This window comes from Saccopteryx leptura, chromosome X (genome assembly GCF_036850995.1).
Source record: "Saccopteryx leptura isolate mSacLep1 chromosome X, mSacLep1_pri_phased_curated, whole genome shotgun sequence".
In the NCBI taxonomy this organism is placed as follows: domain Eukaryota; kingdom Metazoa; phylum Chordata; class Mammalia; order Chiroptera; family Emballonuridae; genus Saccopteryx; species Saccopteryx leptura.
Window position 1 is genome coordinate 81,644,267 of NC_089516.1, and position 23,911 is coordinate 81,668,177.

The window sequence follows — 23,911 nt, forward strand, 5'->3', positions numbered from 1 at the left end:
TCATTCCCCCAAATTGCCTGAAAAACTATATTCTGTCTTCTACATTTCACAAATCAGGAAGAAGACCCCTGAATGTTTACTCTCCGGGGGTCTTAGGAATGAACTTAAGAAACATGGCTATCCACACACCCATGTCTTTTGTACAAAAGACCCATTGAACACAGCCCCACCCTAACCCTTTTTAAAAACTGGAGTACAAGAACAGATTGTAGACAAACAGCTCTGATCTGGCCACAAATAGGCAGCAAATCACATCCTTGATAGTTCACGAGCAAAAGAGGGACTTGCGGAAATGGCGGCTAGAGACAGGAAACAAAGCTCCAGCCCACACCATGTGCTGAAAAGAGACACTGTGGGCCATGTGTTGAAAATTCCTGAGGTGAGGAAGAGCTGTATCTGAGGTTATGAAAAAGCAATGAGAAAATCAAAATGGCAATGTGAAAAACCTTTATTATATACAATACATAACTGTCCAATACTTTAAAGAAGAGGGGTATAAAGAACAATCCTCACCTGACCAGGCAGTGGTACAGTTGATAGAGTGTTGGACTGGGATGCAGAGGATCCAGGTTCGAGACCCCGAGGTCACCAGCTTGATCTAGGGCTCATCTGGTTTGAGCAAAAGGTCACTACCTTGGACCCAAGGTTGCTGGCTTGAGCAAGGAGTTACTCAGTCTGCTGGAGGCCCACGGCCAAGGCACATATGAGAAAGCAGTCAATGAACAACTAAAGTCTTGCAAGAACAATTCTCTATGTGCTGAACAAGGTAACACATGTGTGGATTCTGTCATAAGAAGCAGAGAGGGGTAAATGGCTCAACTTACACCAGAGATTTGGGAAGAAAGAGATTGATCAGGAAGAATGGGAGCTTCTCATGAGGATGCAGGGAATGGGGGCAAATCTGTCCAATTAAAAGTGATTGAAGAAATTTTGCAGTGCAATATGCCAAGGAACCACTTCCTTTGTTTCCCTGAGGATATCGATAAAAAACACTTTGAATATTTTTGTAATTACATTTATCATTGGCTGAAATGTGGGGATGAATTTCAGGACCTGCTCTCAAAGATGAGGCAAGAGCAAACATCGTCTTAATGTCCCAAAGACATCTTGCTTCCATAAGGTAACTGCTACTGTTGCACATTGTTTCAGCAGAAGTGTCTGCATATGGGCTTAACTTCAGAGAAATGGAAAGATTCTGAAGAAGCAGAGAGATAAGATAGAAACTGGCCACAAGCACATCTGCAGCAGATGCTCCAGTTTCCTTCAGACAGGATTTAAAAGCACTGGGTGGATTCTAACAGGTGCCTGCTGCTTTTCTCTCCTGTCCTGTGCTGGCCCCTCTGTCATGCGTATCTGATCAGCATCTCACCAGGCCTAAAGCAATAGACCTAGTTGGGTCTGGTCAGTTTTTTGGAGGCAGCTTGATTTTTAAAATCAACATTACCAACTTCCCACTATCCTGACACCTACAGAAAGGAAGAATAAACCGTTGTAGGATGAAGTGCAATGGTTGTTACGAGGACTAGTGAAACAGGGAGAGTGTGAAGGAAACTGGGGTTGATGTGCCTGAGGTAGGAATTCTAACTGCTTCAGATGGTGCAAAACATAGGGGAGATTACATGCTCTTTCTAACATGGTCCCATGAGTCCTCCAATAATCAGACCGACCCTCTGGTCACTGCATTGGAACATACTTTGTTCTTCCAGTTCCCAGTCATTTAGGGTTCTACAATTTGTTTCTTGAAGGCTTGGTGTTCAGCTCTTACGGTCTGTTCAGGAGTTACTACTAATTTATCTGTTTTCCAGCTTCCAAAACTTCACTTACATTTTTATCTGATGCTCCTTTTTCAAACTTCTTTTTTTTTCCTTTTCTTCCTATACTTCGTTGTAGGAAGCTTTCTGCTGGGAATGAAAAAGAAAAACATTTGTATTAGATTTTCCAGAAATCATCAGAGGTTGTTTGATAAATTTTTGAATATTCTATGACCCTTTCATTTCTGGAATAAATCCTTTCTGATCATATTCCTTTACAAGACATTTCTAAGTTCATCTTGGTAATATTTTATTTAGAAATTGTGCATCTATATTATACCCATGTACTATAATTTTCAATACTCATACTGTCTTTTTCTAATGTTTAGAGTCCAATATTGCTAGCTTCATAAGAGAATATTTCTTTTCATTAGAGAGGATTTTTTAAATCTCTTTTTACTCTATTGATAAGTTTTTCTCATCTCTTTGTTATAATGGGAAGTAGAACCAAAACCAAATTAGCGAATATGAATATACTGGAATGAGTGAAGAGGAAGGATAGTCTGAACATGTGGGAAAGGACCATTACTATTTTAAAAGCACTGCTCTGTGAAAGAGGGCAAAGAAAACCTCACTACATGGACTTTTATTATCAAAAGAACTTGGATAAATGTTTGGATGTCCAGGGGTTTTCATTAAAATGACCTTCCTAATCATAATATTTATTCTGAGGAAAAGCTAATAAATTATATGTCGAGTAATTTTTACTCTCTGAATCCAGGCAAACACAGAAACAAAATTATTACTTAACAATTGTATCAGTCATGATTCTCTAGACTATAGAACTAAAATCAATAGATTCTATAAACAGACAGACTGACAGCCAAATGGATAGAGAGAGATCTAAATAAAGAAGTTTGTTATAAGTAATTGGCTTACACATCATTGGATGCTTAGAAGTCACTCATCTTCTATCTGCAAACTGGAGACCTAGGGATACTGTTGGTGTGGTTCCTTTTTGAGTCTAAAAATCTGAGAACCAGGAGACTGACTGCATATGTTCCTGTCCAAATATTTCTGAAAGCTTGAGAACCAAGAATGCTGATGTAATTTCTACTTCCAGGGCAGCAGTAGACCATTGTCTTAGTGTAATGCCCCAGCAGAAAGAGAGCATATCTTTCTTTTCTGCATTTTTGTTCTATTAAGGCACTCCACCAATTGAGAGATGCCAACCCCCATTGGAGAGCAAAATATGCATTATTCAGTTAGTATATCAAACATTCACTTCATCCAGAAACATCCCCACAGACACATCCAGAAATAACATTTAATCAAAATATCTCTGTGCCCTGTGACTCTGTCAGATCAACACATAAAATTAACCAGTGCAATGATTCACATGTAAATTACCTAGTGTAGGGCCTAGACTTCTAAGGGCTGGCATAGGCAGAGAAATAACTATCAATTTCTAGTCAATAACTGCAGGATAGAGAGAGGCGTAGGAGAGAACATTGAGGTTCTCTCCTGAGTTCACCACTGTGAAGGGTTGATCTGGCCTGACCCAGGAGAAAATCTGAGCACTGTGAAGATACTCTCTGAGTTTGCTCTTTTCTCATAATAGTTAGGAACAGACAAGATTCCTTCAGTCTCTTAGGTCATGCAATGCAGAGTGTGCTGAATGTGGAATGCTCAGTCGCACGTGCCCTGGAAGAAATCTCTAGGGCCTCTTCTGAATGCTCTCAACCTAAAGAAAGTGATCTGGAACCAGGGGGAATAGAAAACCAATGAGTGAACAACAAATGAATGCTTCCTTTTCCCTTCCACTCTCTCTTTCTCTCTCCGTGTCAAAAAGAAAAAAATATTAAGCCCTGTTTGGAGAGCTTAGTTAGTTGCAGCATTTACCCATAGTGTAGAGGTTACTGGTTCGATTCCCAGGTCAGGGCACATACAAGAACAGCTCAGTGTTCCTGTACCTCTCTCCCCACCTATCTGTAAATAAATAAATAAATAGCATAAAAGCGTGTGCCCAAATCTATCCATGGTACAACATGGAATCATTGAGAGTCTTTTAAGCCATTGTTTTGCATCCTTTAGAGAAAAAAGGATCTGATGTAGCTTAAAACTAAATATTAAGTTGACGTGTCTAAAAGTATTAATGTTCTTGGTGGTAGCTGGTCTGGAAGAGATGCTGAGGAAAATTTAAAAGGATATTGTGGCCTGAATAGGCGATGGTGCAGTGGATAGAGCATCAGAGAGGGATGCGGAAAGCCCAGGTTTGACACCCCGAGGTCACCGGCTTGAGCAAGGGGTCACTCGCTCTGCTCTAGCCTCCTGGTCAAGGTACATATGAAAAAGCAAACACTGTATAACTAAGGAGCTACAACGAGGAATGGATGCTTCTCATCTCTCTCCCTTCCTGTCTGTCTGTCCCTATCTGTCCCTTTCTCTGACTTTCTCTGTCTCTGTCAAAAAAAAAAAAAGATAAAGTGGATGGAGGATGGTCACTACAGGGATGGGCAATGAGTTGATGGGAAAGGGGACCAAAGTTCCACTGACTACTGATCTTATAGTTTCTTTGCTGCACTTAACCTAAAATTAATATCGCAAACCATCCCCTTGTTTCCTCACAAGAAGTCAAAGTTTCAGGGATTGACATTAACTTATGACTTAAAAACTCCAAAGAAGAGGTTTGAAGTGAGACCTTCATTTGTAACCATAGTCATTACTCAGACAATGAAGAGAGAGGCGCAGACCAACTCATGGCCAAGTCCTAAGGCAAGGGCCTTGGTATAACTTAGAAACTGTGGAAATATACATGGACAATTTTGTATGTCGCTTATTTAAGGTTTTACACTTGTCTGTGTTTCCTTGCATATATCAGATATTTAGAAGCACCAGGGCTTCTGTGTCTCTGATATAGGATAGAAGTCATTACTCATCCCATGCCATTCTACAGCCTTGAGGAGATCCTTGGAAAACTGGAGCTAGAATTCTTCCAAGAGGTGAGCTTACATCATTGGACAAGGAACCGCTTTCAGTTCCTTACCTACTAATGGAAATGAGTAAACAGGTTAACTTCACGATGACCCACATCCCCAGGGCTAGTCTTTTGGACAGCTTCTCCCAACTGAAGCTGGAACATCTTCAGACATTTCTCTTGGCCTTTTCTTTATAATGTCATTAAATTGCAAAATGGAATATCGTTACAAGCTCTTGACTTTAAAAGAAAGTCAGTCTTCTAATGCACTAAAAATGAATAACACCTTCCATTAATGCAAATTCTCATAAATATATTAACAGGAAAAGTTCTCTTAAACACAACATATGCATGTGAAAGAAATTTTTAATCTTTTAAAAAAATTTTTTTAAGCACAGAAAAAGGGATAAGCAGGGGCAGACAGACAGGAAGGGAGAGGTATGAGAAGCATTCATTCTTCCTTGTGGCACCTTAGTTGTTTATTGATTGCTTTCTCATATGTGCCTTAACTGGGAGGCTACAGCAGAGCAAGGGACTCCTTGCTCTAGCTAGAGACCTTGGACTCAAGTGAGCAACCCTTAGTTTCAAGCCTGCAACCTTTGGCCTCAAGCCCACAACCATGGGTTATGCCTATGATCCCATGCTCAAGTTGGTGAGCCCGCATTCAAGCTGGATGAGCCTGTGCTCAAGCCAGTGATTGCCAGTGATCAAATTTGGAACTTGATCCTCAGCGTCCCATGCCCATGCTCTATGTACTGCGCCACCACCTGGTCAGGCTACAGTAAGAATTCAGTCTACAAATACAAGGATTTGAAAACAAAATAGCAAGATAAAAATGTAAACTTTTAATAAAGATGTTTTATATCATATAGACAAATGTGCCATGTATTTGGGTTTTGCTCACATTTTGCCTTAAGCTGCATCTATAGTCAACCTAGCTTAATCATGTGTACTCTTCAGTTTGTTCTTCATTTTATATTTCCTTGAATTATAAGGCTAGTTTATTTATTTGAGTTCTTACTTTTTTAGTGTAAATGTTTTTTCCCTATAAACTTCCTGTTAGTACTGCTTTTGTTGCATCCCATACATTTTAGTATCCTGGGCTTTCCTTTTCATTTATCTCCAGATATTTGCCTTTTGAGTTCTTCTTTGAATCATTAGATGTGAAAAATTGTGTGGTTTTATTTTTATCTATTTGTGAATTTTCTAGGTTTCTTTCTGCTACTGATTTTTTTTTTATTTTTAATTAAAATTTTTTATTGCTATGTATCTTTAGGCCATTTCTGCTATTGATTCTTTGTTTCACTCTATTGTGTTTGGAAGATACTTGGTATGTTTTCTATTTTCTTAAATTTGTTAAGACTTGCTTTGTGACAACATGTGCTCTGCTCTGCAGTGTTCCCTTAGCACTTGAAAGGTATATTTTGTAGTTGCTAAAGTTGTGGTCATGTGGATACTATCATCATGTGGACGCTGTAGTGATGTGAAAGGCCCAGAGCTACTAGTCATGTCAGCACCTGAGCTGGACCTGTTGGAACTGTGGTCACATGGTATATCAAGCTTTTCAAGTCACTATAGCATGTGAATTCTTCCCGTCATGTAGCACTTAGTACTATCGGCATGTGGAAGCTGCAGCCTTCAAAGTAAAAAAGTGAGTTCTCCCACGTCAGCGTGCGTGATCTCTATCACAGGAAGTTTGTGGACTACCACTGCAGATAAATTTATCGTCAGCCATGTGCCTCTTACTATTGTGGGCAGGTAAAGACTTTGTAGACATTTGAGCACTACCATTAACCAATCATTGTTGGCCATGTATATTCTGTGGTCACGTGTATCCTATTGTCACGTTCCAGCTTATGATCTCGCGAGACTCAGGTCTATCAGCCACGCGAAGATTAACGGCTGCTGCATCCGGGATCTTTCCGCCATATTCTCAGCCCCACGGAAGACGCTGGATGTCAGGTAGGGTTCTGAAGTTGAGGGTTACAGGGACCCTTCAGTGTTCTGATACTCCTGAACTCCACTGCCAATCCCCCACCCCTGTGCTATGGGCGTTTATGATAGTTTGCCGTGTGTGTGTGTGTGTGTGTGTGTGTGTGTGAGTGTGTGTGTGGGCGTGGGCGCGCGCGATCTCTCCTGAACCGTAACTATGGAGCTTTGTGACGTAAACTTTTAGAGCGGTGGTTCCGGGCCCTGGGTCAGGATCATTTCTAGGTCGATACCACCCGTTTGGTTCCTGTCAGGTAAGCGGTGGGCGGTGCCCAGGTAGAAGGGGGTGTCGACCCAGCAGGGGGCATAGGAGCGTCAGGGATCTGTACAGTTTCCTCAGAGAACTGGCGGCGGGAAGCTCCCGCGGGGGTGTGACGGGCTTCTCTCAGGGCCCAGGCTCCGGAAGTCAGGTGAGGCCCTCCTTTGCCATTTTTCTTCCCGCCCCCACATCAGAGCCCTGCTCCCGCTTGTCACCCGCGGCTCTTGCTTGTCACCCGCCATACTCCCGTCCACACGGGACTGTCGCGCATTCTGCCCCTCTGACCGTGCGTGACGAGGGGTACCAGCGAACTCTTAGATGCCAGTCTGTATAAACCTTTTCAAATCTTATTTTTATTTCTGCCCCTTATTTGCTCCTATACAGAGAGAAAGAAAGAAAGGAAAATAATTTTTAAAAGGAATTTGTGTGTGTGTGTGTGTGTGTGTGTGTGTGTGTGTGTGTCAGAGAGAGAGACGGGAAGGGAGAGATGAGAAGCACCAATTCTTCGTTGCCGCACCTCAGTTCATTGATTGCTCCCCCATGTGTGCCTTGATGGGGGGGGCTACAGCAGACCAAGTGACCCCTTGCCAGCGACTTTGGGCTCAAGCTGGTGAGCTGTGCTCAAACCAGTGACCTCGGGGTTCCGAACCTGGGTCCTCCAGGCCACATCCCAGTCTGACGCTCTATCCACTGCCCTACCTGGTCAGGCAGGAATTTTTTTTTTCAGTGAAAGTGTAAAAGTAACATCATATGAAGATTCGGAATTTATTTTTCATATTTACTTTGCTGCTCAGTAGTTTCTTTAAAATGCATGTGGGGTGGGATGCTGTGGGTTTTTTTGTGCTTGGTTTCCCTAAATGGTTTAAACTGGTCTAACAAAGCACCATTAATTAGTCTTTGATTTTCTAACCGTTGATCCTTAGACTATTTGAAAACTCCATGCTTTTCTTCATGTGGAAAACCATAGAGAATTTATTTGAGAATAGCATCTTAAGTAAAATTATATGGGATACATTTCATAAAAATTATATAAATCAGTGTTTTTTGGCCATTGGCCCACCAATCGGCGCTGATCTGCCGACCTGCGGTTGAAAAATATTTATATATGGATTATACTGATTGAATAGAATCCAGCAAATAAAAGATTGTATTTATATTTATGGTTGACATAAATATTGTCTGATAAGTGATTAAGGAGTGTTATCACTTGTCTATTTTTATTATATTATATCTACTTTATTTTTCTTTCATTCCAGTACTTCCAAGTTGGTTTTAAAAAACACCATGTCGGAGCGAGAGCAACAAAAAAAATATGTTTCTCCATTCAAGAGAAATAGGACATACAGATTTGAAGGTAAAAGCATTTTCATATTGTGCATTTTTTACATTTTTGATTGATTTGAGAGAGTAAGAGAGAGAGGAAGGGGAAGCAATAAGGAAAAAGAGAGAGAGAAGCATCAACTTGTTGTGTCATGTAGTTGTGTACTCATTGATTGCTTCTCATAGTGCCCTGACCAGGGTTGAACCCACAACTTTTGAGTAGCTAGGCCGATGCTTTCTCCACTGACACACCTGACCAGGACTATATTATAGTATTTTTAAAGATAATATGTTAAAAATCACCTTGAATCTCAAAGAGAGGAGTAGTGCCTTGGTTTGTTCAGGCTACTATAACAGAACACAAAGGACTGGTAGCTTATAAACAACAGAGATTTCTCCAGTATTGAGGCTGCGAAATTAAAAAACAAACATGGACAGTGTCAATGTCTGGTGAGAGCCCAGTTCCTGATTCATAAGAGGCAATTTTCTTGTTGTGTGCTCATTTGGCAAAAAGGGCAACAACAGATCGCTGGTGGCATAGCGAGGATGTTAGCAGAATTTCAAAATGATACAGGAAGTGGTCATATGTAAGCATATGGTGTCTTAAAGGGTACTCACAATTATTTCTCTGCGGAAGGATCAGCTAATACCTATTGGAGCCTGAGAGGAAACCTAGGATGCCTGGGTGAAAAAGCACTAGCTACCTTATACTATCCTTGTTTTTCATTCTTGATTCTGGCAGCAAGACTGTGAGACAGGGATTGTGCTGAGATGCAAACCTTCATTCAGTAAGTGGATATGTGTGTGTGTGTGTGTGTTGGGGGTCCTTCTATGGTTTTTGTCACATGTTAATTTTCCTGAGAGATTTCTAAAACAAAGCCATGCCTAAGGTAGTTTGTGTCTGAATCACCTTGATTAGTAAGGGCTCTGGTCCTGTTTAGGCACCTCTCTTGCTTACTTAGTTGGTCAGTCTCGGGATTGATAAAGCTGTCAACTAGCTTACTTTTACATTCTCCTCTTGGCCACATTATTTATGAAGTAGTGTCAGTTTTCGAAAATGACTGTGGCTATTCTTATACATCATATACTTACTCTCTACCATTACTCCTCTCTTTAATATTTATGTTTTTACTTATCATGGATAGATTTTTATGAAAATAAGTTGATTTCTTGGCATTCACCAAAGGTCACCAATATGGTCCCCCTTTGTTGTTATTGTTGTTTACTAGTTTGTTATTGCAAAGTCATGTTTTTTATAACATGTTGATAGGTTTCAAACTATTGTTCCATGGTTTTGAGCAGAGATGTGAAGTGATTTGACCTACGTTCTGGCTAAGGCCCAAACGTGTATCTCCTGGATTATACTGCCTTCCAACTCATCCCTCTGCTTTCATCCTTGCCCCTTACCATCTGTCTTGGCTTTGGTGGATAGTTATGGAGGTGGTGAGAAGTGGCTAGATTCTGAATATATTTGGGGGGGAGTCTCCGTGAATTCTGTGGTCACTGGGATGGGACATGTGAGAGAAGGAGAGCACTTCAGGCTACCTCCAAATTTTAGGGACTAAGCAAATGTTATTTATGGGTCAGATGCTCCACCCAGGTTCAGGTTCACTTCCAGTGCCACACATGGAAGGTCTCAAAGGCTGTGAGATACAAGATTGTCCTGACAGCGGGCCACACAGTGACAACAATGACTCCCCAGAAGAGTTAATCTGAGGCCTAGTTGACATCAGTACATCATGGAATGATCAGAAGTGAACATGATTTTACTCATAGTGGCCCAGAGAAAATATTGGGTAATTAATGTACAAAACGTACAACACAGAAACCTAGAGAACCTTACATATGAGACTTCAAAGGAAGCTGGTTTTTAACAGTCTCATTCCTGTACTCCTGTCCCCCCAACCACTAGTGTGTTGTCTGCTGTTATACTGTTTCAGTTGAATGTGGTAAAAATAAAATGCTCTTAGTAAATCCATATATAGGAGAAAGGATGAAGAATTCCTTATTTCTGTAGCAACCAAAATACTGCCAAGTCTTTCCACGTGTTAAATTACATATGCTGGCAGTTTGTTTGTAGGGGAGAAGGTGGAGAGAAACACCATTCCTAGGAGTGAATACACAGTGCAATACAGCCAGTCACTTTATGAGCATACTCGTGGTTTCAATCTCCAATAAATTAGAAAATTAAGAACAGACTTATTAAGAGAAGCATTACATAATGATAAAAAAAATACAATCCACCAGAGAGACATAACATACCTAAGGGTGTATGCGCCAAAAAAACCAGAGCCAAAAAGTGCTGTACCTGAAACAAAAACTGATGGCGCTGAAAGGAGAAATAGCCAAGTACATAGTGAGAGTTGATGCCTTCAACACCTTCTCTCAGCAAGTGACAGAATTACTAGAGAGACATCAGCTTATAGGAGATGTGAATAACACAATAAACTAATAGAATCTACACACCAAATAGAACAATCCATGCAACAGCAGCATAGTACAATGGTTTTTCTTCAAATATTTATATTCACTAAGATAGACTATCTATTGGGACATCAATCAAATCTCCACAAGTTTAAAAAGAATTAAAATCACACAGAATACGTTCTCTGACCATAAAGGGATCAAATTAGAAATTAATGATACAAGGAGAAAAGAAGAATCCTTAGAGATTTGGAAATGATATTTTAGACATCATTCCAATTTGTAGCTCAATCTTTATTATAGGAGAGCTGAGGTTCAAAAGAGGTTCCCTTTGAACTCAAAAGCACTTCAGACTGAGCAAAGTGGAAGCTCACTCTGGATATTTCAAACAGAGCTGAACAAGGGAACAAGGCTGGGGGGGTAGGGGCACAGTTTAGGAAGCTGTTACTTCTGTTCCACCTGACATTAAAGCTTGTACTACACTGACAAAGAAACCACAACCTACTGAGTGTTATTGGAATTGGTTTGGTAGCTGATTGGATTTGGGGAGCATGAGGAAATTTGCTTCCCAGGTACTAGTGTTGTTGTTCGAGAGCCCTGAGACGGGCAAGATTCTCATTCCTTGCTGAAGTATGGCTGACATGCAGTCTAATCCATGGCGACATATGCCTCTGTTATAAATTCTGCTTTATTTGTTTAAAGATACAACACAGTCGCCCTGGCCGGTTGGCTCAGCGGTAGAGCGTCGGCCTGGCGTGCGGGGGACCCGGGTTCGATTCCCGGCCAGGGCACATAGGAGAAGCGCCCATTTGCTTCTCCACCCCCGCCCCCCATCCTTCCTCTCTGTCTCTCTCTTCCCCTCCGGCAGCCAAGGCTCCATTGGAGCAAAGATGGCCTGGGCGCTGGGAATGGCTCCTTGGCCTCTGCCCCAGGCGCTAGAGTGGCTCTGGTCATGGCAGAGCGACGCCCTGGAGGGGCAGAGCATCGCTCCCTGGTGGGCAGAGCATCGCCCCTGGTGGGCGTGCCGGGTGGATCTCAGTCGGGCGCATGTGGGAGTCTGTCTGACTGTCTCTCCCCGTTTCCAGCTTCAGAAAAATACAAAATACAGAAATAAATAAATAAATAAATAAAAATAAAGATACAACACAGTTTCCTCCTGCACGATTTTTCACTTGATGGCACCATCTGTCAGATAAGGCTCTTCTTTCTGAAGAGAGGAGTTTCTTTCTGGGGTTTGTGGGGTTGGATTTCTTTCTTAGGGCAGGTTGGCACGTTGCTTGCCTTACCGTGGTGTTAACCTGAGACATAGTACACAGTTAGTGGACATAGATGTGTCTCCAAATTTGTACTTTTGTTCCTTGTTTCAGAAGACAGACATGGTATTTGCTCACCTCGAGGAATAATTAAATATTGGAATCCTTTTCGAGATAATTTTGGAAGGCGGAATCGTAGTTATCCATACGGTGGATATGAGCTTCAGACGTCACACTTCCATAAGGATAGTGAAAGTGTGGAAATGAGAGATGTCCAGAAGTACGAAGTAGGACAGTAAGTGAACGGGTAGTCTGGTTAGCAGCCATGGGTCTTTGCAACTCTTTCATTCTCCATGGTTTTATTTTTCTTCTCTTCGTGGAAAAATAAAGAACACCAGAAGTGAAATTATCGTTTTGCAATCCTGGTGTCAGAGAGGTAAGGGAGTATAGAAAACTTTCTTAACATTTATGTCTACCCAGTTTCTCTCAAATTCTCCACAGTACCATGGGACAACACAAGAGGAGAGTGAGATTGCAAGATGAAGGCTCTCTTAATATTACTGTGGAGAGTGATAGAAAATCCTTGGAGAGAGAAATAGAGAACTCACAAGAGGAAATTACAGAAACATGGTTCAAAATCATAGTGAGTACTGTATCTTGGTAAGGTCTGCACTAGATAGATATCCTGGAATTTATAAAAGGAAGACTACATTAACTACCTTATGTTGATTATTTGGAGGCGAGATTTTGAAGGAAGAGAGAGAAAGTTTAGGAAATCCATAATTGGCACAAAAATAAGCCATGCCAGTGGTCCCTTTTTTAAAAGCCCCGTAAATCTCGGTAGAAGGTACGAAAAGAACACTGTGTTGAGTTTGCAACCTTATTTCATATTAACCGTCCTGTCTTCATGCCTTTCTTTTGACCCTTAGGTTCCTTATGGAGGACAGTATGATAAGACATGGCTGATACATTTACTCCAGAGCCATTGCAGTGTCAGCTTCACTCCAGTGGACGTAAGAGAGGCTGGTGGATTCAGATGAGAGTGCACAGGCAAGGGGGAGTGACTTGGTTCAACTGGGACCACCTGCTTCTAACACTATTGTTGCTTCAATTTCTATAGTTTCACTACGTAAAAAACAGGGCCCAATTCTTTGTCCAAGATGCTAGTGCTGCTTATGCCTTGAGAGATGTCTCCTATAAGATTCGTGATGAGGAGAACCGAAAGGTATGTGTTGAGGTCATTATTTGTACTTAGTGCTTGGGCAGGAGGACCAGCAGTTGTGATCAGCTTCTTTGGAACTAAAGTTCCTGGTGCTTATCCTACCCTTTCTTCCTGCAGATACCTATCTTTATCAATAACTTTTCTGTACCCTACTCTGTGCAACATAAGTTGGAGCCAAAAGAAATGGAACAGCTAAAGGTAAAGCAGACAAAAGGAATGTATGTGCACACACTCAGACTCACTTGTTCTTTCTAAAGTCCCAAATTTCCCTGTCACCACCACAGCCTCAGAGCTCTCTCTTTCTCTATGTCCCTCTGCAGCTGATCATGAGCAAACGATATGATGTCTCCCAGAAATCTCTTGATCTCCAGTGTCTTCGCTTTGACCCAGGTACGGCTGAAAGAAGTAATTCTAGGGAAGGTGAGAGAAGAGGTTTCCATGTGGGGGTAGGCTTAGGGTTGGTAATAGTAGGATTGGTTGGTGTTGCTCTTGAATGCTTCTCAGATGTATAATTCCCTTCTCTCATCTTCTTTAAGGCCTTGCATGTCTTGAAATTGAAATAATCCTGAATCGGAGAAACTGCATGGCGGCCACCCTGCAGATCATTGAAAAGAGTTTCCCCGAGGTGAGGCCTTAGACCAGTGCTGGTACAGCAGATGGGACAGAGGGTACTTTTGTCTCCGAGGCCATAGTAACTGTCACTCTAACTCTTCTTCCCCAAAGCTGTTGTCCTTGAACTTGCGCAAGAACAGACTGTACCAGCTGGATGGCTTATCTGACATTATAGACATAGCTCCCACAATCAAGATCCTGAACCTGTCCAAAAATGAGGTGAGAAGAGGGACAGATCAAAGTTGGGTCGAGTGTGGGTGATAGTGGATATCAGAGTGTTGATGGTGGGCAGGGGATTGGATGTTCCTCTTCCCCTGAGACTATTTTCAGTTACCTCCCCATATTCCTCAGCTGAACTCAGCCTGTGAGTTGGAGAAGATCAAAGGCCTAAAGCTCAAAGAGCTCTGGCTGGAAGGGAACCCTTTGTGTGGCACCTTCCCAGACCAGCCCTCCTACATAAGGTCAGTATCAGCCCTGTCAGCTTCCTCGGTTCCATTCACCTCAGGAGCCTGAACTATCCCTGACAGTTCCCTACCACAAAAGGTGACAGACAGCCTAGTCCTCTGGGAGGATCACTGCCCCACCTTCCCATTTCTATATTCCCGGCCTGTGCTTAGAAGTCTCCTATCCGTCCTCTGACCTGTTCACCTGTTCTGGTCTGGGGGCTGGTTCCCGAGTCTGCATTTAGTTTTCTCTAGCATGCATCCAAGAATGTGCCCCAGGACGCAGGGGTCCCCCTCTTCACCAGGACTAAGAGTGTCGAGTTTCAAGGCAGACACCGCTGACCCGAACTGAGGAACATCCTCCACCACAGAGTCATGGTTCTGAGAATATACGAGTGTCCCTATCTTATTGTGGGAGGAACCTTCCTTTCTTTCCTTCAAAAGGGTCTCCACTCGAGGCCCTGGCCGGTTGGCTCAGCGGTAGAGCGTCGGCCTAGCGTGCGGAGGACCCGGGTTCGATTCCCGGCCAGGGCACACAGGAGAAGTGCCCATTTGCTTCTCCACCCCTCCCCCTCTCCTTCCTCTCTGTCTCTCTCTTCCCCTCCCGCAGCCAAGGCTCCATTGGAGCAAAGATGGCCCGGGCGCTGGGGATGGCTCTGTGGCCTATGCCTCAGGCGCTAGAGTGGCTCTGGTCACAACATGGCGACGCCCAGGATGGGCAGAGCATCGCCCCCTGGTGGGCAGAGCGTCGCCCCTCGTGGGCGTGCCGGGTGGATCCCGGTCGGGCGCATGTGGGAGTCTGTCTGACTGTCTCTCCCTGTTTCCAAACTTCAGAAAAATGAAAAAAGAAAGGAAAAAAAAAAAAAAAAAAGGGTCTCCACTCGATTTCCAGGTTAACATGAGGTATCTCCACATCATACCAAGGGCCCAGGCCCCAGGTCCCAGGTGACTGTCATCAAGACATCTGTCCCTTCAAGTGCAATGCCTGGGATGGGCAATCCTTAGGAGAATCCAGCATTTCCTGAGATGGGGCCAGAAGTGGGCTGCCATCACTGAACACAGGGCCTCCCGAGGCAGCAGTGGAAGGCAGAGGGCAGAGGGCAGAAGAGACAGAAGGGCAGTCCTCTCAGGGAAACTCCTTCTCTCCACACGTCATATCCCTTGCTAGTCCCTCAGAGGAGCCCTGAGGAGCCTGAGCCAGGTGGTATATTTGAGGCAATGAACAACTAAGACAGGTACATGTGCATGGGGGCCATGAGGAGAGAAGGCAGTGATCAAAGGAGGGGGCCACAGACTCCCAACCCCATGCTGAGGTGAGGGCTGACCTTTATTACTGAGGAAAGTGTCCTGATTCCTTGGCTGATGCATTTCCTATGCCCGGTTCAGACTGAGCTCCCACAGGTGACAAAGACTCCACCAGCATGCCATGGTGCTCAGGCCAACAAGGGCACGTTTTCTATTCCTATCTGGAGACCCAGGGCCAGCCTGGGGCAGAGGAAGGACAGGGCTGCTTCAGGGGAGCCATGCCTCCTTCTCTCTACTTCCCTGATCCCACCCCATGGTAGAGCTTCTTCGCTTCCCGTTGCTTTGCCTGCTTTTTCTCCTTTGTCTCTTCTACATCTCCCCATGTCTGCTCCTGTCTTCACTCCCTTTCTGTCTTCTTCCCCCTCCCTTTCTCTCCTGCCCCTGATGCCTCCCACACTCACCTCCCTACCCCAGCACCTTGGGCCATCCCAGGGTGTGCCCTAGTCCTGGCAGGGTGCTGGACCTGCAGTGTGATAGCAGAGCCCTGGGCTCCCACCCCATTGTCTCTTCTTTCTGGAGTCTTCAATGAGGACCTGAAGGAAGGCAGGGAGACAGAGAAGGGGACGAAGTCTTGGAGTCTGGGATCAAATGCTGTGTCCTGTGGCACTGGAAAGGGAGTCAGGACCCTGTAGCCGGGATCTAACCAGGGGGATGGAGAGGGAGACAGAGAATGGTGGGGGGAAAGTGTGTGAGAGAGAGGGAGGGAATATGAATGTGAAGGTGTGGACAGAGATGATACATTTCAGAGATTCCATATGGCAGATGGTCAGGGCTCAACAGAGAAGTGGACCCAGAACTCTGGATGTCAGAGGCTGAGGAGGGGAAAGGGGGCTCCTGGGTGGGCAGAACACCTGTTTCTCTTCATGCTCTCGGTGTTTTAACTAACCGGAAGTGCTGCAACCCAAACTATCAATCACTACTTTCTGTTTTTGGATTTGAACAGTGCCATCAGGAAATGTTTCCCTGAGCTGTTATGCTTGGTAAGTGCCTACATTCCTCATCCTCCTAGTAGCATTGTCCTCCTCCAGACCTGCCCTCAAACCTTTGTGTCTTACATAGATTACATGTTTGCTTCAGACCCTTATCTATTTTGCGGGACATGGATTTTTGAAAAAGACAGTCAAATTATCTCTGTGAAAACTTTTAGGAGGACAGGAAGGGAGAGGTGTGTGTGTGTATGTGTGTGTGCGCGCGCGCATGCACAGGGGCGCACACGCACGTACACACACACACACACACACACACACACACACACAAATTATATAAAGCAGTAGAAAGTTCCAATATCTCTTAATGCAGATGCTCACTTGCTCACTGTAATCTTGCTCATGAAATTTCGAGGGCCTTTCACTCCTGACCTCTAACCTTCACTATCTCCTGGGCTCATCCTTTTCCCTAATCATCCAGGACCACTTTTCTGGTCTACACTGCTAACTCACTCTTTCTTTCTTTAGGATGGCCAAGATTTATCACCACCAAATACCAATGATACTAACACACTAATCATCCAGGACCACTTTTCTGGTCTACACTGCTAACTCACTCTTTCTTTCTTTAGGATGGCCAAGATTTATCACCACCAAATACCAATGATACTAACACACAACTCTTACAAACATCAAGCAAGGTGAGTAAGAAAGATCAACATTATAAGTATTGCAAAGTAAGCTTTATCAGCCACATGGTCTCAAATGTCTTTGATTACAGGAAAAATGTCAAGCAACTGAGATGTTGAAGAATCAAATCTTGCAGTTCTTGGAGAAGTAAGTACCCCTGGAACACCAGGCATGGAGAAGGCTGGGACAGACCTGCCCACCCAGGAACAGGACTGCTCATGCAATATTTGAAGTATCATTTGGGGCCCAGACCATGGAAATAGACTCTCTTTATTGTCCCCTCGCAGGTATTACTTAGTCTATGACTCTGGAGACAGACAGAGTCTCCTTGGTGCTTATGATGATGAGGCCTGCTTCTCCCTGACAATTCCCTTCAACCCTGAGGAACCAGACTCGTAAGTATCACAACTTAGACCCTGATTCTGTGGCCTGAGTTCCTATGACAAAAAAAAAAAACAAAAAAAACCCATCTCATAGAAACACCCACACTGGCCTGACCACCACCTCCAATTTGTTTATTTTCCCTCTAGAAGCAGCTTGTTTGAGTACCTCAAGGATAACAGGAATATGAAGAACATCAAGGACCCCAGTGCGTGTGGGATGGGGACGATTGGGCAGGGAAAGGGGGCATGAAGGGGTCAATCTAAGGGCCCAGAGTGTCACAGCCCTGACCTTTGCTGTCCTTTCCCTACAGACCTGTGTTTTCAGCTACTGAAACATACAAAACGTGACATTGTTTGCTGTCTCTGTCGATTGCCCAAAACTCAGCATGACACCAACTCCTTTTTGGTGGACATGTGGTTCAGCTTGGTGAGCACCCACTCTCCCTCGTGCCGGCCCAGAAAGATGCAGGTGGGTGGTGACGTAGACAGTGACTGAGCACCTGCACTCTTCTCTTTCAGGGAAACCTGCTCTGCTTCTCTATCTATGGGGTGTTCAAGGAAGGTGAGTGTGTGTAGAGTTCCCACCTCTGATGACTCAGTGCTCCTGTGCCTGGCTGGGCTCCCTTTCGGAACTCTCACAGCTTCCCTGGTTCCTTCCCTTTCCTTCCTATTCCCTGTGTTCTCGTGCCTCCACGCTGCCCTCAAAACTCCCTGGTCTGACCTGCTTCTATGCCTGTCAGTCCTGCACAGCTGGGGTGTTGGGAGCATCAGCTATGAGGTTTGGTGGTTGTTATCTCCGACTCTTAATGTGTGAACTTGGAATCGTTACTGAACCTCTCATTCTTCTCATTTGCAAATGGGGCTAACAATATCCACCTTTCAGGAAGCTACGAAAAATTGAATGAAATAAACTTGAAGTGGTATTCCTGGAGTCCAGCACATAGTAGGCTCAGTTTGCTCCTGTTGTCGCCCCTCCGATTCCCAACACCCTGACTTGGGAATGCTGTGTGAGCATGTAAAACATTTGTGACTAATGGGTTCTTGTTGTTTGTTTTTGAAGTTGAAGGCAAGTCTCAGGGTTCTGTGCGTGCCTTCACTCGGACCTTCATCGTTAACCTGGCCAGCAGTTCTGGGTGAGTGCCATGCTCTGGGTGGGAACACGCAGTGCAGCCTGGGTACCGGGTGTGGGAATGTGACAGTGCATGTCCTCGGGGGGTTCTCATGGTAGGAATCCACCAGATGGGTCCAAGGAACAGTCTGGCATAGGGGTTAAGAACATGGGCTGTGGATTTAGAACACTGGAATCTTTGTGATCCCAGCCCTCACTAGAATTATACCTTTGGGAACTCACATGAACCCTCTGTGTCTTTCTCGGAAAAAAGTGGGATTAGACTGTGCTCTCCCTTGGGCTGTCTTGCAGAGTAAATGCAATGGGGTTTAATGTAGGTATCTAGTGAGACTGGTAGGCAGTCTATCCTAGGGTGAGCTTAGTGGGAGGGCAGAGCTACCAGGCAAGGAATATTGGGGCAGGCTTAGTCAGGCTATGGAAATGATCCTGTGGATGCAGGATCATTTTGGAGGGATGAGGTCATCCATCCATCAGTTTTCTGAGGGCTCCTTTTCTCCAGGGTGGTCATGAATGATGAGCTGTTTGTGAAAGATATCACCCCCAAGGAGACTCCAATGTCCATCGAAGTGTCCACACCCTCCTCTAGCTCTGGGCCTACCCTCTCTCAGAAGCAACAAGAAATGGTTCAGCTTTTCTCCATCCAATCTGGGATGAATCTGCCATGGTCTGAAAAGTGAGTATTAGGTGTACACCATGATAGGACATAGCTCGGGTTGTGGGAAGAATAATAAACACATATGAAATTTAAAAAAATAAGCATTTGGATATTTTGCCTCCAGAAATAGTAGGCCCATGAAGAAGATATCCTAATTTTCTGATGTTATATGTAAAAATTTTTTAAACAGTGTATTGTTCGTTCAGATGATATGATTTTTTATATTGAAATCTTAAGTAATCTGCTAAGAAACTGTTAGAATAGATAAACAAGTTTAGCACAGTTTCAGGATATGAGATCAATATACAAAAATTATACTTCTGTGTACTATATATAATGAATAATCTTAAAGTGAAATTAAGAAACTGATTTTGTAATAGAAACGCAAAGAATAAGTTCTTAGGAAGACTAAAAATCTTCAAAATATTTTTGGAATTAATTAAATAAGAGCTTATGACAACATAGATGGACCTTGAGAACATTATACTGAATGAAATAAGTAAATCAGAAAAAGCTTAAAACTGTTTGACTTCACATATAGTTGGGATATAAAACTGAGACTCATGGACATAGATAAGAGTGAAGTGGTTACCAGGGGGAGGAGATGTAGGGGACCATTGGCAAAAGATTGTAAAGAGGAGCAAATGCATGGTGATGGAAAGCAATTTGACTTTGGGTGATGCGTACACAACATAATCAAGTGTTCAAATGCTATAGAAATGTTTAACTGAAACCTGTGTACTCTTGTTGATCAATGTCACCTTGCAAAATTTAATTTTCTAAATTTTTTCAAAAAAGAATTTAGGCGTAAAAATGGAAAGACATTCTGTTTATGATTTGCAAGACTTAATATTGTTCAGATAGTAATGCTATTCAAACTGGCCCACAAATTCAACACCATTCTTATCTAATTCCCAGCTGAATTCTTTTTTAAAAAAAATTGATAAAGTGATTCTAAAATTCACATGGAAATGCAGTGGACTTAGAATATCAAAAACAATATTGAATGGGAAGAATAATGTTGGAGGACTCATAATTCTCAATTCCCACAACTTCAAAGCTTACTGCAAAGTTAATGTAAGCAAGCATGTATTGGTACTAACACTGGGGTAGACATATATGTCAGCATAAAGAATTGAGAGTCCAGAAGTAAATCGTATTTTGAATCAAGTTCCAACTGATGATCTCGGTGTCCAGCCATTAACTCTGGGATCAAACCAGTGACCATGACACTCTGGTATGACACTCTTATCCATTGCACCACTGGCAGGAATAGCCTAAATGTGTTTTAGCTGATGAATGGATAAATAAATCCAGTACAACCATATTGTAGAATATTGTTCTGTCATAAAACGAACACAGTTCTTATTTATGTCATGACATAGACAAACATTGAAAACATTGTACGTAATAAAAGAAGCCAGTATCAAAAGATAAAACAGCCTGACCTGTGGTGGCACAGTGGATAAAGCGTTGACCTGGAATGCTGAAGTTGCCGGTTCGAAACCCTGGGCCTGCCCGGTCAAGGCACATATGGGAGTTGATGCTTCCTGTTCTTCCCCCACCTCTCTCTCTCTCTCTCTCTCTCTCTCTCTCTCTCTCTCTCTCTCTCTCTCTCTCTTTAAAATGAATAAATAAAAAAATTTAAAAAAAGAAGCCAGTCACAAAAGGTCACATATTGTGTGATTTTACTTACATGAAATGTCCATTATAAGCAAGTCCATAAGTACTGAAAACAGACTTGTGATTACCAAGGTCTACAGAAGGGGGAGGAATAGAATGATCTCTTATGCGTAAGGAGTTTCTTTTTGAGGTGATGAAAATATTTTGGGATTAGTTACTTGTGATGGTTGCACATTCTTGCAATATACTAAAAAGCACTGAATTGTACACTTTAAAATGGTGAGTGCTATGGTATGTTCACTATAACAATAAGATATAATTAAAAGCGTGTATTTTTTATGTTTCTGTTTGTTCTTTTCTTAAACATCTTTATCAATGTATAATAAGCTCCCTTGTTCTTTTGAATATCTTCATTTTTCTGTTTTGAATTCTAGTGGGCATGAATGCTAGTGACATAGGTTTTGGTTTCACTAGGTCTTTCTTCCTCATTACGTAGTGCTCATTCTGATACATGTGTTCCGTCATAGACTTAGTGGCGCAGATTTAGTAGTGGAATTGCATGGTCAGCGTGTCTGTCCTGTAATACTAATGAAGATCACCTGTTCTTCTCCCATTCCAGGTGCCTACAGGAAAATGAGTGGAACTACACTAAAGCTGCTGAGGTCTTCATTAAGTTCAAGGTGAGTTCTGTATATCAGGTGGGTTAAAGACGGATGGTTCTGGGTCTTTGGGAAGGCCAAGAAGGTGGAGGCTGGTGCCCTGGAATGAAACTTACAGAGCTGGCTTTTCTGACATTCTTATTCCTCCCCTGCAGACCGAGGGCACGATCCCAGAAGAGGCCTTCAAATAGATCTCTTGAAAATAGCTTCTGGATGTCATCTGTGTCTTCACTTACATCGTTTTACCAGGCTCATGACTTGGGTTGGAGACCTAGCAGATCAAGAAGTCTGTTACCTAAGCACTTGAAGTGTCAGTTTGTTTATTTTCTGCACTAATGAGAGCTTTTTATTTTCATAATAAAGAGTGATGTTACAGGTTGTACTTTGTGTGTCTTGTATCACTCTTTCTCTGTCCAACCATGAGTTCCCATTGACCCTAGCAGTCTGTGACAGATACATCTGGCTTGATTCCATAGGTAGTTTGTCAATAAATTCTAATGAAATAAACACTTGCTGCTTCCAGGAATTTGGCCTTTGGAGACAGTGTGACTCAGTCAGATACTCTACCTAGAGGCTTGCAGAAGCAGGCATGGGACCTGGCACAAAGGGATTTTGCTAGGGATGCATACCGCATAGTGAGGATCATAGAAGGAAGGAAGAAGGGACTTACGTATTTTACTTCTTAATCATCTGAGTGTTTTCAAAGACTGTATGGTGAACAAGTTTATGATTTGCACACAGATGAATGGGAAATGGACCTTTTCACACCTCACCATGCTTTCATTTGTGTTCTCATCCACCCACTCTACAGCCTCCTCCCCTTTTCTGAAAGTACATGGTGGGTGGACTTCCACATCAGCACCTGAGAGTGAAGGAGAGTCAGCCAGTCTTCCCAGTGCATTTATCAGAGAGCTAACACTGGATGCTCTGTGTCCATGTGCTTAAGAGGGTTAAGTCATTCTTTTTCACTTCCAAACAACAATAGGATGGAATCTCACAATGGTCAGTCCTGTGGGTTCTTTCGTATTGCCTGACAATTAGTTCAGAATTGCAGGTAAAAATTTTAAAAGGCACTAAAACAATTTTACACACTTCTGCAGTATTTTCACTTTAGACGAAAAGCAGGCGTAATTTTTGAAACTAAAATAATAGCAATACCAAATCAAATTCAAATTACAATCTCATAACACTGGTGAAGTACAAACAGTTTACAAATTGTATCTATTTTCAGTTTCAGACAAGTTATTTCCTACCACTTGCTACTTTTCAGTTCTCCATATGTTGGTGTGTGAATTTCTTAAAACTATGAACTAAGGAGGTAATTGTCATTACATAAGGAATAATTACATGTTATTCCATGTAGTGCCTCAGTGATCAAAAACGTCTTGGCCTTCTCACCTAGAAAGCAGAGACCACAGTGCACAATCCTCAGCTACACTGTGAGGAAAAGAGAGTATCACATGTAGCGAGCCATTGCAATGTTTGGCTCAACTCAGACTCCCTAAGCTGAGTCCCATAGAGGGCGGGAGCCTTGGAAGTCCTGACCAGGAGGGTTTTGCAACTACTTTTTTCTTTTCTCTGGACCCTGACCTACTCTGCTGAAGGATAGGGTGGCAAGGATGCTGGAGCTGTGGAATTCATGTGGGCTTAGCTCTGAAGAGGCATTATTTTTTTGCTGGTCACTTCTCTTCCTGTACATCGTGTGCAGAGATATCAAGTTCCTGAATACTCTCAACAAGGTGCACTTCTTTTTTCTAAATGTAGTTGGTATACAATATATTGGGCATGCTAGTTATTAGTTTCAGCTGTACAAAATGATTTGGCACTTTTATATTTTAGAATATGATCACCCCACTAATTCTAATAATCATCTGTCAGCATGTGAACTTACTACAATATCATTCCCCTTTACCTTTTTTACTTATCCCTTCCATCTCATCCGTTCTGGTAACCATCCCTTAGGTCTTCGTTTTTATGAGTCTGTTTTGTTTTGTTATTATTATTTTTTTAGATTTCACATATAATACACGAAATCATATGGTGTTTGTCTTTCTCTGACTTATTTCATTTAGCATAATACCCTCATGGTCCATCAATGTTGTAACAAACAGCAGTATTTCATCTTTTTATGGCTGACTAGAATTCTATTTTGAGTGTGCATATTTTTTTACTACTTCCTTATCTCTGCATCAATTGATAGACAGGTTGCCTTCATATCTTGACTAATGTAAGCAATGCTGCAATAAACATAGGGGTGCATGTCTTTTCAATTTGGTGTTTTTTCTTTCCTT

The 23,911-nt window shown here is 42.8% G+C and overlaps 1 protein-coding gene across 1 annotated transcript; it reads left to right on the forward strand.

Moving 5' to 3' along the window:
• The first annotated feature begins 292 nt into the window (after nt 1-292).
• LOC136386391 (nuclear RNA export factor 2-like) lies at nt 293-21,811 on the forward strand. The gene is made up of 22 exons (XM_066357829.1): nt 293-379; nt 6,582-6,690; nt 12,088-12,268; nt 12,475-12,616; nt 12,903-12,986; nt 13,094-13,198; nt 13,313-13,393; nt 13,516-13,585; nt 13,732-13,820; nt 13,919-14,026; nt 14,159-14,268; nt 16,499-16,535; nt 17,114-17,182; nt 17,263-17,318; nt 17,459-17,566; nt 17,702-17,760; nt 17,866-17,981; nt 18,074-18,116; nt 18,615-18,687; nt 19,183-19,356; nt 21,581-21,641; nt 21,776-21,811. Exons 1-22 carry the CDS (start codon nt 293-295, stop codon nt 21,809-21,811), a joined length of 1,998 nt encoding a protein of 665 aa, XP_066213926.1.
• Nucleotides 21,812-23,911: the final 2,100 nt, after the last annotated feature.

Bases quoted from the DNA above. Each gene is read 5' to 3' on its own strand.
- LOC136386391 (XM_066357829.1), top strand. From the start codon at position 293: ATGGCGGCTAGAGACAGGAAACAAAGCTCCAGCCCACACCATGTGCTG. The intron at 6,691-12,087 runs GTAGGGTTCTGA...TCCTTGTTTCAG, and splicing joins CGGAAGACGCTGGATGTCAG to AAGACAGACATGGTATTTGC. The intron at 18,688-19,182 runs GTGAGTGCCATG...CCTTTTCTCCAG, and splicing joins AACCTGGCCAGCAGTTCTGG to GGTGGTCATGAATGATGAGC.